The 16,380-nt window shown below is 54.4% G+C and overlaps 7 protein-coding genes across 7 annotated transcripts; 5 read left to right on the forward strand and 2 right to left on the reverse strand.

Moving 5' to 3' along the window:
- Positions 1-778: 778 nt before the first annotated feature.
- On the forward strand, positions 779-2,364 carry CTS1 (Endochitinase 1; the record flags this gene model as incomplete). The annotated part of the gene is made up of 3 exons (XM_023598300.2): positions 779-946; positions 1,001-1,711; positions 2,035-2,364. The coding sequence occupies 3 exons, from the start codon at positions 779-781 to the stop codon at positions 2,362-2,364; spliced, it is 1,209 nt and encodes a 402-aa protein (XP_023455224.1).
- A 454-nt stretch (positions 2,365-2,818) lies between these two features.
- Positions 2,819-4,033, reverse strand: RHO25_002747 (uncharacterized protein; the record flags this gene model as incomplete). The annotated part of the gene is made up of 1 exon (XM_023598302.2): positions 2,819-4,033. The coding sequence occupies one exon, from the start codon at positions 4,031-4,033 to the stop codon at positions 2,819-2,821; it is 1,215 nt and encodes a 404-aa protein (XP_023455225.1).
- A 1,703-nt stretch (positions 4,034-5,736) lies between these two features.
- On the forward strand, positions 5,737-7,536 carry RHO25_002748 (uncharacterized protein; the record flags this gene model as incomplete). Its single annotated transcript, XM_023598303.2, has 4 exons — positions 5,737-5,850; positions 5,952-6,786; positions 6,841-6,929; positions 7,030-7,536. The coding sequence occupies 4 exons, from the start codon at positions 5,737-5,739 to the stop codon at positions 7,534-7,536; spliced, it is 1,545 nt and encodes a 514-aa protein (XP_023455220.1).
- Positions 7,537-7,572: 36 nt separating this feature from the next.
- On the forward strand, positions 7,573-7,995 carry RHO25_002749 (uncharacterized protein; the record flags this gene model as incomplete). The annotated part of the gene is made up of 1 exon (XM_065602297.1): positions 7,573-7,995. One exon carries the CDS (start codon positions 7,573-7,575, stop codon positions 7,993-7,995), a length of 423 nt encoding a protein of 140 aa, XP_065458369.1.
- Positions 7,996-9,727: 1,732 nt separating this feature from the next.
- On the reverse strand, positions 9,728-10,006 carry RHO25_002750 (uncharacterized protein; the record flags this gene model as incomplete). The annotated part of the gene is made up of 1 exon (XM_065602298.1): positions 9,728-10,006. The coding sequence occupies one exon, from the start codon at positions 10,004-10,006 to the stop codon at positions 9,728-9,730; it is 279 nt and encodes a 92-aa protein (XP_065458370.1).
- A 1,273-nt stretch (positions 10,007-11,279) lies between these two features.
- On the forward strand, positions 11,280-12,071 carry RHO25_002751 (uncharacterized protein; the record flags this gene model as incomplete). Its single annotated transcript, XM_023598305.2, has 1 exon — positions 11,280-12,071. One exon carries the CDS (start codon positions 11,280-11,282, stop codon positions 12,069-12,071), a length of 792 nt encoding a protein of 263 aa, XP_023455222.1.
- Positions 12,072-14,269: 2,198 nt separating this feature from the next.
- Positions 14,270-15,668, forward strand: EMG1 (18S rRNA pseudouridine methyltransferase; the record flags this gene model as incomplete). The annotated part of the gene is made up of 3 exons (XM_023598306.2): positions 14,270-14,408; positions 14,869-15,134; positions 15,192-15,668. The coding sequence occupies 3 exons, from the start codon at positions 14,270-14,272 to the stop codon at positions 15,666-15,668; spliced, it is 882 nt and encodes a 293-aa protein (XP_023455214.1).
- Between the last annotated feature and the right edge of the window lie 712 nt (positions 15,669-16,380).

Genomic DNA, 16,380 nt, shown 5'->3' on the forward strand with positions numbered 1-16,380 from the left:
TGTGAGTGCAGGGAGGTCGCCGACGGAAGACGGGGAGAGGAGATGTATCGTGCGCGGTCATGTTCGGGAGTGTATTATCGTTGTTGTGTACTCGCAATGTCGAGTGCAAGCGCGAGCATGTCGGGCATCCAAGTCGGGTGTTGGATGTCGGCCGGCTCATCTTTCAGCCACGCCGAGCTTACATAATGCAACGATGTGTGAGCTGGAGAGGAGATGCCATATCCGCGTCTGACATGCCCTGCGAGGCAAGTCGCAGTCGTTTTCTTTGTGAAAGTCGGTAAATCAGCGGGATCTGCCGCTGGAGCAAAAGCACTCTATTGTGTATGTAGGTGTACATGTAGCTACTGTGTTGCCTCTCTCGGGTGTTGCTGTTGCAGGTAAATAAGTTTGGAAGTCACTGGAGGGTTCCTGCCGAATTTAGCAAATCAGCGGCACGGAATCGGGATGCCGGAATCTTGCCTCCCGCGCCGACATTTCAAGGCAAATTCGCAAGTCGCTCTAGACATCCACGACATGTTTGCAGGACAAGACCAGAGTCCGGCCCCACGTCAGAATGGACGGACGCGGCATCAGCCTCGCCGCAGACGACACGTCCATGAGCTGACACGTGAAGTTTTGCTTGGCCACAGTGACGCGGCAAGCGGATCTTGTTGCACTGCCTTGTTTTGACACGCTCCAGCCACAGTGGCACCAGCTCTCCACATTCAACACATATACAACGCCATTTTACTCTGCACATTGATCGCTTTCACAAACTTCGACAAAGGAGACGACAGCAATGGCTCAGCATCAAGGCTACCGCAGCGTCGCCTATTTCGTGAACTGGGCCATCTACGGAAGAAATCACCAACCGCAAGACATTCCCGCCGACAAGCTCACTCATGTGCTTTACTCGTTTGCCAACGTCAGGCCGGACTCGGGAGAAGTGTACTTGACAGACCCATGGGTGACACTCACGCGTTCGCCTCTTCATCTCTGCCTCATATCTAACAAGTAACAGTCGGACACTGACAAGCACTATCCCACCGATTCCTGGAACGACACGGGCAACAACGTCTACGGCTGCATCAAACAGCTCTACCTCCTGAAGAAGAGAAACCGCAACCTAAAGATCATCCTCAGTATCGGCGGCTGGACATACTCGAGCAACTTTCCACAGCCTGCATCCGCACAATCGGGACGTTGCACGTTTGCCCAAAGTGCTGTGCGCCTCGTCAAAGACCTTGGCTTGGACGGTCTGGATATCGATTGGGAGTACCCAAAGAGCGACGCCGAAGCGGATGACTTTGTCAAACTGTTGCAGGAATGTCGCAAGGAACTCGATAATTACTCTGCCACGTTACCAAACCGACCGCACTTTCTCCTGACGATCGCCTGCCCTGCTGGCGAGACCAATATCAGGTGGCTCAAGTTGCGCGAGATGGATCAGTGCTTGGACTTCTGGAACCTGATGGCATATGACTTTGCCGGCTCGTGGGATTCTTCAGCTGGGCACATGGCCAATATCTTTCCCTCAGCCCATACTCCGCAAAGTACACCATTCAGCACCGATCAGGCTGTACAACGATACGTGAACGGAGGAGTACCACGCAGTAAGCTCGTACTGGGCATGCCGCTCTACGGTCGTGCGTTCCAAAACACAGACGGCCCAGGAACTCCATTCAACGGGGTCGGTGAAGGAAGCTGGGAGAATGGAGTCTGGGATTACAAGGTAAGTACGCTCAACTGCGAGGGGTTCCATATCTCTTCTCTTCTTGCCCCTCCGATCGAACAACAACCTCTCCTGATGATAAGAGCAAAACACCAAGCCTACCATCTCATCGAGACGAATGACACAACCCCAAAGCCCTCCAGCCGCGGCGGTCGTGCATTCCACTTCTCATGAGGCACCAAATGGAGGCAATGGGCGGGACTATCAAAGTCCAAAAATTACTTGATCTAATCTGAACCTCCCCAATACCAACATCGAACCAACCCAAACCCCCAGGTCTTCTCACCTCAACCTAAACTAACTTTTCCACCCACCAATTCTAGTCCCTCCCTCGCCCAAACGCACAAGTCCACCACGACCCGCAAACAATCTCCTCCTGGTGCTACGATCCCGCAACCCGAACCATGGTCTCCTACGACACTCCGGCCGTGGCCGCGCAAAAAGTCGAATACATTAAGCAAACTGGCCTGGGAGGTGCAATGTGGTGGGAAACGAGCGGGGACCATCCAGCGACACAGGATAACAGTTTGATTAATGTTACAGTGCAAGGGCTGGGTGGGTATGAAGGAAAACATATGGAGCGGCAGGAGAATGTCTTGGAATATCCGGAGAGTAAGTATGATAATCTGAGAGGTGGGATGCCCGGAGAATAGCGGCAGGGTTGTTTTTGAGGCAGTGAGTAGGAGGTAGAATCAGAGGCAAAAGCGTGTGAAGGTGAATTCAGTCCGAATTGAATTGTCCGAGATGTTTCTTGAAAAAGGCACCATGTTCTCTCTATATGCTGCTCTCTTGCTTCAAATTATGCATATTACAGTCCGACATTACTCTCATGAGCCCATTTACAGCTAAATTCAGCCTGTACTGTGCCAATAGACAGTGCTTCTCGCCATGGCCAGCAACTGGCCATGCATGTTGTCCTCTTCACCTCTTCATACTCGGTGCATACCGTGCGCATCCGTAAGTTGACGATCAACAGACCGCTCTTTCCCTACGAGCCTTTACCACCATGTCCCGGCGCTCTATTATCCTCGCGTACCATTTCACCGCATTTTAGCGGGGTTGGGCGGTCGTGTCCTCATGCCTTTTGCATATTCAGACAGATCTTCCTCAGCCTCCTCGGAATGTCCTACACCCTCCGTTCCCGATAGATTCCACCACAGTCTTCTTACCCCTACTCCCTCCGATTCCACCAATCATTCTCAACAACTTGATCGTTTCTTCCACGCCATAGGTTTTACTGCTCATCAATTTGGTCGCCAGACCCTCATTCTTCTTCTCCTCGTCATGCGCAGGAACCCAATACCTCGCGTCCACCTCTTTGATAAGCTGAATCCCGCCTGGGGCACCATTACTGATGATGCCTCCTAACATCTTTGGATTGGACTCGACATTGAGAGAGTGGAAGAGGGCGGTGAGCGGAATGGCCCCAGGGAGGTGCGAAAGGTGGGAGTTGACATAAGGTCGAAGGAGGGATGGATCGACGCCGTGAGGGGTGTAGAGGACGGAGAGGACGGATTCGTGGTTTGGTTGTTGGGAGTCGTTGCCGGCACTGAAGCTCGTGCTGGGCCGTTGGGAAGATGTCGTTGACGTCGAGGGCGAAGTAGGACTCGTTGGAGAGCGAGGTATGGTGGCTTTCACGATTCCCACCGGGCTGCTGATGGAAGGCTTTTTGCGTATCGTTTTGAAAGGTGGAATGGAACTTCCGGGACGAGCTGTCATGGGAAGATCATTCAGCTTGATCGTGTCGCCGTCGACGGTCTTGAGCACAGTTCCGGGAGGGCAATAGGTGATCGCAATGGCATTGTGGAGACGCGTCAGATCTGTCTTGGACGAGAGATTGGTGATTGTGATCTCGCCGGGGGCGGAGGAAGTGGAATATGGCTCGATAGCAATGCGGGTGAAAGCAGCTTCACCTTTGGAAGAGCTGTAGGTGGGTATCTCTTCGATGATGTTGGGATCTTCAAAGTGCCTCCATTCCCGAATTTTGAAGGCGGCTTTGGGGGTTGCGAATATCCTCGTCTTACTGTTTTTGCTCAGGGTGCACAACGTCTCCCTGTGACAGTGATCCGGCTTATCCTGGCTGACAATTATCACATCCACCTCGTCTCTGAGCTCTTGAAGCGACCGGACCGCCGAGGGCGAGCTGTGATATATTGTTGCGAATTTGGGGTGGAAGATGGAGCTGGCGCCGTCCAACCACGGATCGATGAGGATGCTGAAGCTTCCGGGAAATTTGCCCGTGAAGTTCTTCGGCGCGAATGAGGGTTTGAAGGTGAGGAGGAAGCAGCTGTCGGCGTTGAGCTGCTGCACGGTCAACGACATGTCGTGTTGCGCGCCGGCTGACGCTATGTCGGCCACCAAAAGTTGTTGCGGTCGTTGTCCGGCGTGCTGGTCATCTTGCTGTGGTCAATTCTGCGAGCAAACGAGAGATGCGGGTAATCAGGAATGCGTGTTGTGTAGCGGGGGGGGACAGGTTAATCTCGAACTACGTCAATGGTGGAAGGTGTAACAAGGCTCAAACCTGAACGCTGTTGGGATGACAGGTGGGCATCGCTTGTCGCCGCGCAGACGGGCAGGGCTAGACGTGCTTTGTACAACGTGGAAGTGTGCATATAACCCCCACAGGGACGGCTAGACCGCAGCGCCATCGCCTACGATACCAGTGCTTGCGGCGTGGTGTTGTTGCTAAATGAACGCGAGGGCAAGTGGACGCGATGCACGCTGCGGCTGGCTTGACTCTGACGAGCGGGCGGCATGTCCCGCAAACCATGTGCTCTGCTCTGCGCCCTCGTTGTCGATGATGGAGCGAGATGGCCATGGCTTGGGGGGAGATGGTGGAAGGACGTGCTCTCGCGAACGATTCATCTGTTCTTTTTATTAATCAACCTACTCCCGACCTCACCTGCTGCTCTGCATCTTCCTCCCCATCGCACCTGCACGCCAAATTCTCCGCTCCTGCGACATCGGGGCTCGACAGGAATTGGGTTTTGGAGAGAGCGGAAGGACAGATGTCTGGAACAGTTCTGGATCGCATCATTTGGCCGTCGGCGTGCAGAGACTGCGGCGCTGTGCCGAAATCCCTGCGCATGCACCAAACATTCTGCCCGCCAGAGTGCCAGAGTGCGAGCGAGAGTGGAGGCGACGAAGCGACGCCTGCTCCACTCAGCGCGTCGTTATGCCGAGGGTGCGAGCGAGCGCAGGCAGGTGTTGGCGTGGCAGCGCTGCGACGATGACTCCGCCGTGCGTGGCCAGCGCCGACGACATCCTCTCGCCGGCGCCATTGTTCGCCAGTCCGCCAGTCCTCCCCCACCAGCCATTGACGAGTGAGAGCGGCCCTTTGTAGTCGGCCGTCTAACCTGCTCTTCTCGGCAAAACACGGGCCTCATTGCTTTGATCGTGCATTATCTGCGCCCCGCGCTCTTTCCAGGCGCCCTCAACCCCTCGTCGCGCACGAGCAGTTCCTCCGCTGTTGTTTGTGGCAAGCTCTTTCGCCGTGTCATACTCCACTAGACCACCACCGCACCACGCCCAGAGCTCGCGACCAGCAGCAGCAGCACCCTCCGCGAGGAACTGAGAGCTGCCCATCACCGACCAGGCCCAACGAAGCTCTCTCGATCCGCACAGCTCGACGAGGGACGCCGGCCCAGCTGAGACTGCATTCCTCATCTGGCGAGCTCTCAAGCTTTGCCCGCCCTCTGCACGCAAGCACCGGGACAAGCAAGGCAGCGAGTGCTGTGCTGTGCTGCGTGTGCTCGAGCTCGACTGCTGCTCCCACTGCCGCCCGCCGCCAAACGACCCACGCACGTTACGCCGTACCCATAGCTCGCCAGCAAGCTCCGAGCACCGCCCACCACGCAGCCCTCGGTCCAGTCATTGCGCCGCAACCAGGCCCCGTCACTGCGATCCAGCGGAACCCGTAGCTACACACAGCTTCGACAGCAACAGCTCGCAAACAGCTCTCAGCTCTGCTTGCTGTGCTTGCCGCCGCCGCTGCGACCAGCCAGAGCCAGGGTGCCCGCATTGCAATGCCTCCACGAACCCATCTCACCTCGCAGTTTGCCGTCTCAGGCACCGAGAATGAGGTCGTGTGTCCGCTGCGCAACCAGGACTCGTCCGCCTGTCGGAAGCGATGTCTCGGCGTAAGTCCTCCTCTCCACCACTGCCACCACCGCTCCGCGCCAGCGACCCCTCATTGCGCCCATGCGAAGCCTCCACGTACTGACAATGCGGCTCTGTACAGGAAAAGAAGTACCGCTCCATGCAAGAGCACATCCGCCGTGCCCACCCCGAATACTACATCCCCAAGCTGCCGGCGACGAAGGAGAGTTTCGAGTTGATGATCACCTCGCCGCCGCATGAGCGCCCCGCCATCGACCCCAATCACGCCAACCACCACCACAGCCACAGTCACTCCTCCCACAGCAACAACAATCATATCCCGCAGCACTCTGATCCGTCAGGTCTGTCACCCGCCTTCCACTTTGACACGCGGCTAGGCTCAGGCTCATCCTTGGAAGGCTACCATACCCTCGGCCAGCATGATGGAGGCTACTACACGGCCGACGATCCACATGCCCTTGCCTTGTACAATGGTATGCAAGCCGAGCAGCGCTCCTCGGGCGAGTACCGTCGGGGCTCCCTGATACCCACCATCTCTGCTGCCAATGCCCTGGCGCAGTTGCACTATCACCGATCCGACTCGGAATCGGGCTGGGGAGAGAACAACATGCAGGTGAATTTCCCTGTCCTTGCTGACTCGCCTGTTACTGAAGCGGACTGTCTTCAGAATTACTTCCATGACCAGGGTCATGACTACAAGAATAATCAGCTGCATGTGGATCCTGCGCTGCAAGATTCTGCCTTCATGCATGATCAGGCGTACAATGTTGGTGCGGACCAAGACCAGCAAGGCCTTCTGCCAAGCAATCTCGCCCGCTCGCCACCAGATCGGACGACGACACTGCCGCCGCTGCAGCGTAGTCTGTCTCGGTCCGGTCAAATGGGCAGACCGCGAAAATCCAGCCTTACCAGCGCCCGCATCAGTAAGCATGAGCGAAAGAGGTCAAAGGAGCTGGGTAAGGAGAATCGCGATGATTCTAATGCATTCTTTGCTAATGCACTGGCTGCAGGCCAACTCCATCCTGGCCGACGCTGGGAAGACTTGATTGAGGCTGCAGCTTCAGCAACAGAAGAGGAGGGATCACGGGACCTCACTCCGGTACGTCGCTTCCCAATGCCCATGCCATATCCCGAAGCATTCTGCTGAAGCCGACGCCCCCTTGTGTCGTCCTGCACACATTGCTGATCTGCTCAAGCAGATTCCTGCATCGCCGTACCAGTCTCCTCAGGGCAACTCTCGCACATCACTGCCGCCCTTTGCACTCGGATCGCAGTTCCAATCGTTCCAAGCTTCACCATTGAATAGAGCATTGACGCCGCCGCCGGCGGATCACACCGGACTGGATCTCCAGACATTTCCTTCCGTGGACAGCAGCCTTAGTAGCAATCTCAGCCATGCACACCACAACAGCGCCGACTCCGGATCGCAGTTCCATATCATGAACCCGTCGTCTATCGATTCAACGTCCTCGCCTATGTTCAACGCGAATAAGACTGAGGGTGTGACTCATGCCAGCTACTGTGCTGGTTGCCGTCGACCGGCCAATATCAACGACATGTTCGGCTGCTCGGGTTGTATGGGTCCACTGTGCGGAGCCTGTACCGATGCACTCGTGAGTAGCCAGAGTCAGGGCCGTCCCGTCAAGTGCCCACGCTGCCACGCTTCGGACACCAGTTTTAAACCGTTCCAATTCGAGTTCGCGTAGCAGCCAGAGCTCCCCTTACCCACTGATTTAACATTCATGGGTGAGGCGCGAGCTGCGAGGAAACGATTGGATAGACGGATCTATCCCACCAAAGGGAAGCTGGGAAAACGTGTCAGCATCAGCGCGCTTCCCAAGCTGTCAACACACACTCCGGTGGCGCTGAAAGGACTTCCCACACCACTGACAAGGCCAGTCTCTTCAACTTTTGGCCATGGGCCCGGCGAGCCGTTCAATATCGCTGCACATCAAGAAAGACTTGATTCTACATTCAAACTTGACGATGAGCCGGCTCTAGACTGCGATCCTGGTGCAGACATGTTTCTGCCCGACGAACCGGTCTTTATGGAGCCGGCAGAACTTGAGAAATGCCTAGACGAGCACGAAGTGCTCAATTCTATAGAAGACGACGACCTGGATATTACTACGATGATCAAATCCGATGGGTATGAAGCTGGATAACACGCAACGGAAGCTGCGGGCCAAAGGACATTCTACGGCATCAATGACAGACATTTGCCACCCAAGCGCAATCTGGCACATTGATGCCCTCGACCAGAGACGTTCCGCGCTCACGAAATCCAGGCTTAGATGCAGGAACATGCAAGCGCAAAGTGCACTTCGCTTCTAGGAACTCACTATTAGATGAAAAGAAAAGCCGCGAGGCTGACAGTCGTTATTGACTCATGACGACACGACACGAATATGACATGACAAAAAGAAAACGAGCAAAAGAGACGATCTTTCAGGATCATCAGGCGGCAAAGATCTGCTTTTGAAATCGCATCGCAAGGCGCTGGTGGAGTTGATTTTGGCACTCCTACACGCATTCACAACCCGCCCTCCCTTGATTTGACTCCAATTCACCGCAAAATGAAAAAGTTCTCACTCGACGCTGGCGCTGGTTGGGGACCTTTGATACGCTTCTTGAAATTTGTAGATGGCTCGTGACCCTCCCTCCCCTTTTCCCCTGCTGTTGGTGATTTTCGCACGCCGCTTTTTTCTGTCACTGCCTATGGGGGAAGGAAATTATGTCCCGCAGAAGTGGACATTGGGGCTGATGTAGATAGATAGAGGAAGGGAGATGGGATCTTGGCCCCATGAGAAGAGGGCAAACGAAGGAAGATAGCATCGGAGACGGGGGCTATGCAGGGCAGTGAAGGAGAAGCGAGGCAGTGAGGAAGGTGGTAGAATCTGCATGGAATACGATATGACGAAAACGTGAAGACTTCCAACATTGAGCCTCTCTGATACTCAGCACGCGTCGTTTCGTGCTACTTTCATCCAAATAGGCGAAAATTGTGCACTGACAAGAAGTCGTTTGTGTATACGATCTTTGGCAAGGAATCTTTGCCAATGCTGCTGCCACTTTCTCGCTTCTGCATGCATCACATGCGAAAGACATATGCACGACATATTTTCGATGGCATCTGCATCGATCTATTGCATCCAGATGGTGGAGATTCCCACCAGCTGCGATTTCTGTGAATGTCTGGTGACGTGTCATTTGCTAAGGCTCGGGTATATAGTTAGGCGAGTGGAAGGATTCATGTTATGCGAAGCTTTTTGGGGTCCTTCGTCTCGTGCGAGTCGAGTAGCATGGATCTATGGAGGTAGCTCCGATAAGGAGTGATGGATTTAAGTGAGATGGTGCTGAAGGAGTTCGGGTGGTAAGGGAAAATGTCAGTGGAGGTGGTGGAGGAGCTGGAAAGTGGTTTGAGAAACTCGTGCCGCCATGGTAGAGTTACTCCCTCTATGGGATGCAATTTTACAAAAGTGATGTGTCTTGGTGTTCTGATTGTGAGACTGGTATTGGAATTCGTTCATGCCTGTTCTTTGCTACATTTCGACGGACACCATACACTCTTTCGTAATTGAGACTATATAATCCACGCGGCTAACTGTTACGATCCTCTAGTTGTTGACAGTACATTGCAAGAACTTTCCCTTCTCGGCCCCTTCATGTGTAATTCCACCACAAAAGTATACAATCGGGTTCCCATCCACAGCCTCTTCTCCCTTATCGTAGTAGACAACACGATGAAGACCGTACTGAACGTTGTTAGATATGCCACCATTATAAGGACCATCAAAGATTAACGGGAACTCCTGGCGATTGTAATCATCCGAAGGACAGTTGTCGTTAAACGTGATGTCACCGTCTATGTAATCGTGAGGGAAACGACCGTTTGGATTAATCTTTGGATTTTTTGCCGCGGCCGAGATTCTCCTTTTCGAGGATGGTGCCCCATTGTATGGCGGCGTAGATGTCTTTGTAGGAGAAGGTGTCACGGCCACAGGTCATTGTGGCACGGTGTGCGAGGTCTTGAACGTCGACTGGGGTCATACTTGGATCGTTGGGGAGTGGGTTGGATCCGCGAGCTAGGAGCGGGTTTGAGGGAGAAGTTGGGAGAGCCAGAGCTGAGGCACTGGTGGCCAAGATGGCGCTGATGGCGGCGGAGGAGAGATGCATCCTTGGATGACAGGTTTCGTGCTAGCAAGAAGTGTCGTGGATTTTTGTCGGTTTATTCGATGGTGTTGGATGGAGCTTTGCGTTGATCTGGGGAGCCTGCGTTGTACCTGTCAAGTGAGACTTATCTGCCATTCTTTTATGTTTCGCTGAGTGCCATACCTAACAGTGGCTGCATCGAGCGATGGACAGAGCTGGCAGTACTGTGCCGCGAGCGTACAGGAAACATGAGTCCCAACACCTCCGTGGTATTGATAGAGTCCAAGAAGAATGCAACGAGTCGGACTGTGCCTCTTCGTATGAGACAGACGCATGCAGGACACGTCTTCGCCACCAATCAGTCTATTACACGTTTGGAACGAACGTTTGCCAACACGGTATGGATAGGAACAGCATTGAACTGCGCTGATGTTTCCGTTGCAGACGCCGCTCACTTGCTTGATCGTGCTGTCGTGATGCCTCACGTTACATCCACCGCCGCCATTACTTTGCGGAACTCTGTGCCGGATAGGACCTTGAGGAATGGCTCTGCTTTGATCGTCGACATCAAGCAGTGCCGGATGCATGCCTATGTCCGATGAGTTGGATGTCTGCGTCGGGAGCGCCATTTGCTACACAGTCTGCGCAAGAGGGCCTTATCGTCAGCATTATGCCTGCAGTCTCCATCCAGAGCTCGATCCGATTACAGTCTCCGACCAAAGTTAATGCCAAGGCCTATTCGCAGTTGTTCTTATTGGCGTGGTTGTCCAGCTGCCGTAGTTGATGCGCTTCTTTGTTCGGTATGTAATACGAACAAACGACCGATTGCCGAGCAACCTGGGGAGTCCACAGCGGCTAAGCTCCCAAAGAAGCTTCTCATGGCCCATGGGCGGCTCATTAAGAATCCTGGCGTGGCGCCGCAAAGGATGTACTTGCCGTGAGAAGCTGCTGCGTAGAATCGAGGGACCTTAGCCGCGCGGTTGCATCGAGGTGAGGATCCTTCGAGGCGCAGTAGCTAAGCGCGGGCTAAAAGCGTAAAGAGCCAGGATGAAACAATAGGATAGATGTAATGTGCTGGCAAGCTGCGTCATAGCTCTTGCCAACTCACTGCAAATTGGTATTTGCGGGTCATCATGTAACAGAGTGTTGGTGTTGGATGCGTGACTCGAAGGCAGCCTGAAATCGAACATGAGTCAGTGTGCGTTGATGTACTTCAGAGCCATACCTCCTCACACCATAGAAGTCCGATCCAACGTAGTCACTGCACTCCGTCCAATACAGTACCGCAGCCCACATTATGCCTACTCAAGCCTGGTTTGAACCAAAGATCGCGCCTACAGCGCACGCGTTGGACATAGGTGATGGCTGCCACCCAGATGAAGCCAAAGCTCTCGGCGACTATCTGAATGGCAACACGAACCCCGAAGAAGCTGCCAAGCGATTCACAGCACCCGTACTCGCAGACGCAAATCCCCCAAAGCGACTCTATCGCATTTGGGCACTACTCAGCGAAGCTCTAGTAGAGCTCACCGAAGAAGAGCGTCACATGACATTCGACCTCATGTCTGCAATTCAGGCACTTCCGCCATCATCTGGGGTTGACTGGGCGGAACTGACGGGGTTCGGCGCCATGTGGTATGATTTGTACAAAAGCCACTTACACGGTCCGCATCGATGGGAGAGGCAATACGAAGTCTTATCCGAAGAGGAGAAACGCGAGTTTCGCCAGGATTACAATACCGTGGGTACAGCGGAGGCGGAAATGTTCGTTCGAGGCTTCCCAACAGTGGGGGAGTATTCAGGATTCAAGGTCCTCAACCTGCTTTGCTCACCGCTGCCCCGTGCTCTCAACATTTTCGTCAGTCACATGCACCCCTGGCTTCGTATCGCGGGGCCACAGTTGAAGGCGAAGGTCGACTGGTCGCAGACGGAAAAGCCTGCTGAGTGTTGGGAACGGCGGATTGATGGCAAGACGACAGCGTTTGACTGGGAAACCTGGAAGGAAGAGCTGTTGAAGCTTAGCAAAGACGGAAGCGGCCTTTCGGAGGAAGGTAGAAAAGTGGCTGCGGAGTGTTATGAGCTGATGTGATCGGTCATCTTACGAGTCCCCCAGTCATCAATCCAGCCTCGAATTGCAGTTTCTGTTGCCAAGCTGGCGCTTCATGGTCTGCTGTTGTAGATGGTGGACTCGCGATCGGCAGTAATGATCACCTGTGGCTTCTACAGCTGGCAACATCCCAATCCAGTTCATGGGTCGCAGTTCTTAGTAGCTTCAGGGCTTTCTTTTTGCTCCTCGTCCTGGATAGCATGGAGTGGTGCTCACAGAAGGGAACGAGGTGAAGTATGACAAGCCAGCTGCCGTTACTCACCACGCGCAGCAAATCCCGGACTGGCTAGAAAACGTCGGCATTGGGGGCGCGTCGAGACACTGGAAATGTCCGCCAGCGGCCTTGATGGAGTCTACTGACGTAGTATGTGCTCCTCTCGCTCGTTACTGGCCCCTCGTATCCTCACGCGAGGGAGACATCCGCGGATATGCGAGCGCCCACATATTCTGTTCAAGAAACTCCGAGGACGGAGTGTGTCTCTATGAGAATTTGTCCGGGTGAGGTGTCTCTTGCGGAGTTCAAGTTATACCGATTGCCGAGGGTAGCAAGTGTGCACCAAGATCTCGTCGCGTCACGTCATCAAATATGCGGTTGCTGGAGTGAGTGCTGTGACATGTGAAGAGTGGTCCGAGCTTTCTTCGGACAAAAGTGGAAGGTGGGATGGTGGGATGTGTCGGAAGAACGTCCGGTGGTATGTACTGCAGCGTACTCTGTAGAGGTGATTTGCATGGCGTTGACATGTCGCGACCTGCACAGCAGTGGTTGATTTGTGCGCTGATCGTGCAGATGGCCGGCTGGGTGGCTTGCTGCTCGGCTGTCTTGCTAGAAGTCGTGGAATGGTCGCTCTCGTGTTGAGCAGGTTCTCGTACTTTTGCCGTGCTGAGATGCAAGTTGTTGAGAAACGTCGCTCGGAAAGAAGGCTCTGCGTTCATTCGTGGTTCGATCCATTGACTTTCTGCGCTTGTAGAGGCTACTGCTGTATGGTTTGCATTGAGTTTCGAATATTGCGGGAAGCCACTTCGGCTAGTGCCTACTTCGACGGCGTGGTTGATACGTGATAGGTGTTTGGACCAGACGCTATGATGCATGGTCAGGATGTTGCAGATGTGGATGAGGTAGCTTCGCGCGAGTGTGTTATTTGGCACGCTGGATCAGGTCATGGTCCGCTTCGTTAAGGATGAGCGGGTATGCGACTGGCCATCTTTTCAAAAGCGTCCTTGTGTTCTCTCCACTCGTGAACGTCGAGTGGAATGCAGAAACCGACGCTTGTGCAAACGAGATTTGCCGCGAGCTCGATCACGCTAGTTAGTGCTGCTCGTATGCACCTGTTGAAAGGAAGATGCTGCTTATGAGGCAGCTGGTGCAGCACTGCGCGGCGACAATTCCCGCAGTGCATGAGGGTCGCTTGGCTAAGGTGTCGATGTGACGCCCAGGCTCCCTGTCGCTAGGTCAGATGGCGGTGGTAGACCTGGTCGCTGGTTTCGTCAACCTCCAGCATGTTCATACGCCGAACGGGCAAGCAGTCCGACGAGGCAGGATGTGCTCTCGCAACGTTGGTGCGTCATCCCGATGGGCGTCCAAGTGAAAACACAAATATGCCATAGGAGCCAGATAGGTCGACATTGACGTAGGCTGTGAGTGTACATACATGCATGATCGGCCTCACAGCGTAGGCAATGTGCGTGGTTGGGCCCGTCGGTGGGGAGCGGCAAAAACGGACAGCGTTAAGGTTTGGCAAACTCCAGCAGCGAGCTCCTCCTCCAAGCCGACAGCGCAGTGCTGGGCCTCTCACACACTCATGCACTGGTGCGAGGAGCTGGCAGGTGGGACCAATTCTGTCGCTGAAAAGCAGCAGGGTCCCGCAGCTTCGCATCAATTTCCGCTTGCACCGACACCCATCCTCGCCCACAGCCTTTGACCTGCGTGCACCGTCTGCTTGTCCGGCCGCAACTGTTTCCCTCGGGTTACCCATAAGCAGCAATCCCCAAAGCGCCAACCCGACCCAAAGCCAGACGCGACAACCTTTGCCGGCCGATAGTGCATAAGAGTCACCGACATTGCTCCCAGACATTCTCCTTCGCCGGCGTGTGCTGTGATAAGGCTTGAAGTCCCAAGCAGCGACACATCTCCCACACGCACCGTTTTCTCGCCGATCCTTCAGGACAACAGCATCATCACCATGGCTCCAGACATTGCACGATTGGGCTCCATCTCGCCCGAGGGCATGCTGGCCGAAAGGGAATTGCTGGACGCGTCTGCCAACACCGAGTACATTGGGCGCAGGCCGTCGACTTCCGGGCGAGACACGAAGAGAGTCCGTAAGTTGCACCCCATTTCGCAGCCTCGCGTGGTGTGGTGAAGTCGAAATTGCCACAGCATCCGCGCCCACAAAACAAAAAATCTTCCTGCAGCCATACCACCAGAGCGCACGTGTCGGCCCTGCACCTCCACGCACGCCCGTCGTTCTGGAAGAGCTTCTTTCAGCGTGGCCTGCAGGTGCTGTGTGGTTCGGCTTCGATAGGCCGTTCTGCACACCGCCTGATTGGGGAAAAGAATGCGGCGCGCGTGCTCCTCCCACTTCTACAAAACCTGCCCAACCCTCACCATCTCACCCGGCCATCATCACGCCTGCTGTTCATCCCACCGACACCTTCCGTTCGACGCTGGCAGCATCGGACAATCGCACCTCCCCACCACCATCACTATCCCCTCTATCGCACTCGACCTTTCAACAAGGACGCTGCCCCAGCATGGCTAACCAGATGCCCACCTTTACAGGAACGCAGACGCAGTCGCTGCCTCCTCCCGCCCTGCCACAGCTCGTCGCTGAGCAGGCGCATCCCATCCCCGCGTCCGACAAGGACACCAAGCGCCTGATCGTCGTCCTCTCCAACGCCAGTCTCGAGACGTACAAAGCCGCCCACGGAGGCCGCAATGGCATAAAAGATGATAAATACTCGCTGCTCAACAGCGACGAGCATATCGGCGTAATGCGCAAGATGAATCGCGACATCAGCGACGCGCGTCCCGACATCACGCACCAGGTATGTTGACGCATCTCGTCCTTACCACATTAATCCAACATTAATGGCTGGTATCAGTGCCTACTCACCTTGCTCGACTCGCCTGTCAACAAGGCTGGCAAGCTCCAGATATACATCCACACCGCCAAGGGTGTTCTCATCGAAGTGTCGCCGACCGTTCGCATTCCGCGTACCTTTAAGCGCTTTGCTGGTCTGATGGTCCAGCTTCTACACAAGCTGTCCATTCGCAGCACAACCTCGCAAGAGAAGCTGCTCAAGGTCATCAAAAACCCCATCACCGATCACCTACCGCCGAACTGCCGCAAAGTGACCCTTTCCTTCGATGCGCCCGTTGTGCGAGTACGCGACTACATCGGTGATCTTGGGCCGAGCGAGAGCATTTGCGTCTTCATCGGTGCCATGGCCAAGGGCGCCGACAATTTTGCCGACGAATACAAAGATGATTCGATCAGTATATCGAATTACTCGCTATCAGCAAGTGTGGCTTGCAGCAAATTCTGTCATGCTGCAGAGGATTGTTGGGACATTATCTAGAAGAGGAGTGTCGAGAGCGGTCTGCGCAGCACGAGCGAGGGAACACAGCAGCAAATAACATACAAAGGCAAGTACGAATATTGCCGCTTGACCACTAGCCATGATACCAACATCATGAGCGAGACAAGCGTGCTTGGAGCTTGTTGGAAGGTTTTGCTATTTGGTGGATCACAACATCACTGTGGGCAATGCTTTCTGGCACTCTACCCAGGGTTGGTATCGGCTCTTGGATCATGGCGGCGAAGCGTTGGAATGTTGGCAATGCTGCTGTTGCTACCTCTTGTGACTGACAACGAGATTTTTGGCATCTGATTGCGGGATCTGCGAAAGTTGCTTGATCGGCGAACGTGCTTTTCTTCTGGCGGAATGGAAAAGTTCTTCTGTGTGTCTATAAACGTGTAAAATACTGAATGAGAGCGTCGGATCTGCCCAGCTCAACGAATCTTTGCAATACAGCTCCTGTGGTATCAAATGGAGAGTGAGCTATGATACCACGTCTAACGCGAAGCAGTCGGATCAGCGGTAACTCGAAAGTGCCGTAAAATGAGGGGCAAGATGACTGCCCATCTGTACCTCTAATGCTGATGGAATTCACTAAAGGACAGCTGCAACTTTTCGGCCTCAAGCAGATACGAAGCGCCCTACAAATTACATGAGCAAGCCAGACCCGCCGCCTCCCCTCGAGCGAAGATTAGACTCGCTTCGACACCAA

Source organism: Cercospora beticola, chromosome 2 (genome assembly GCF_033473495.1).
Source record: "Cercospora beticola chromosome 2, complete sequence".
Lineage (NCBI taxonomy): Eukaryota > Fungi > Ascomycota > Dothideomycetes > Mycosphaerellales > Mycosphaerellaceae > Cercospora > Cercospora beticola.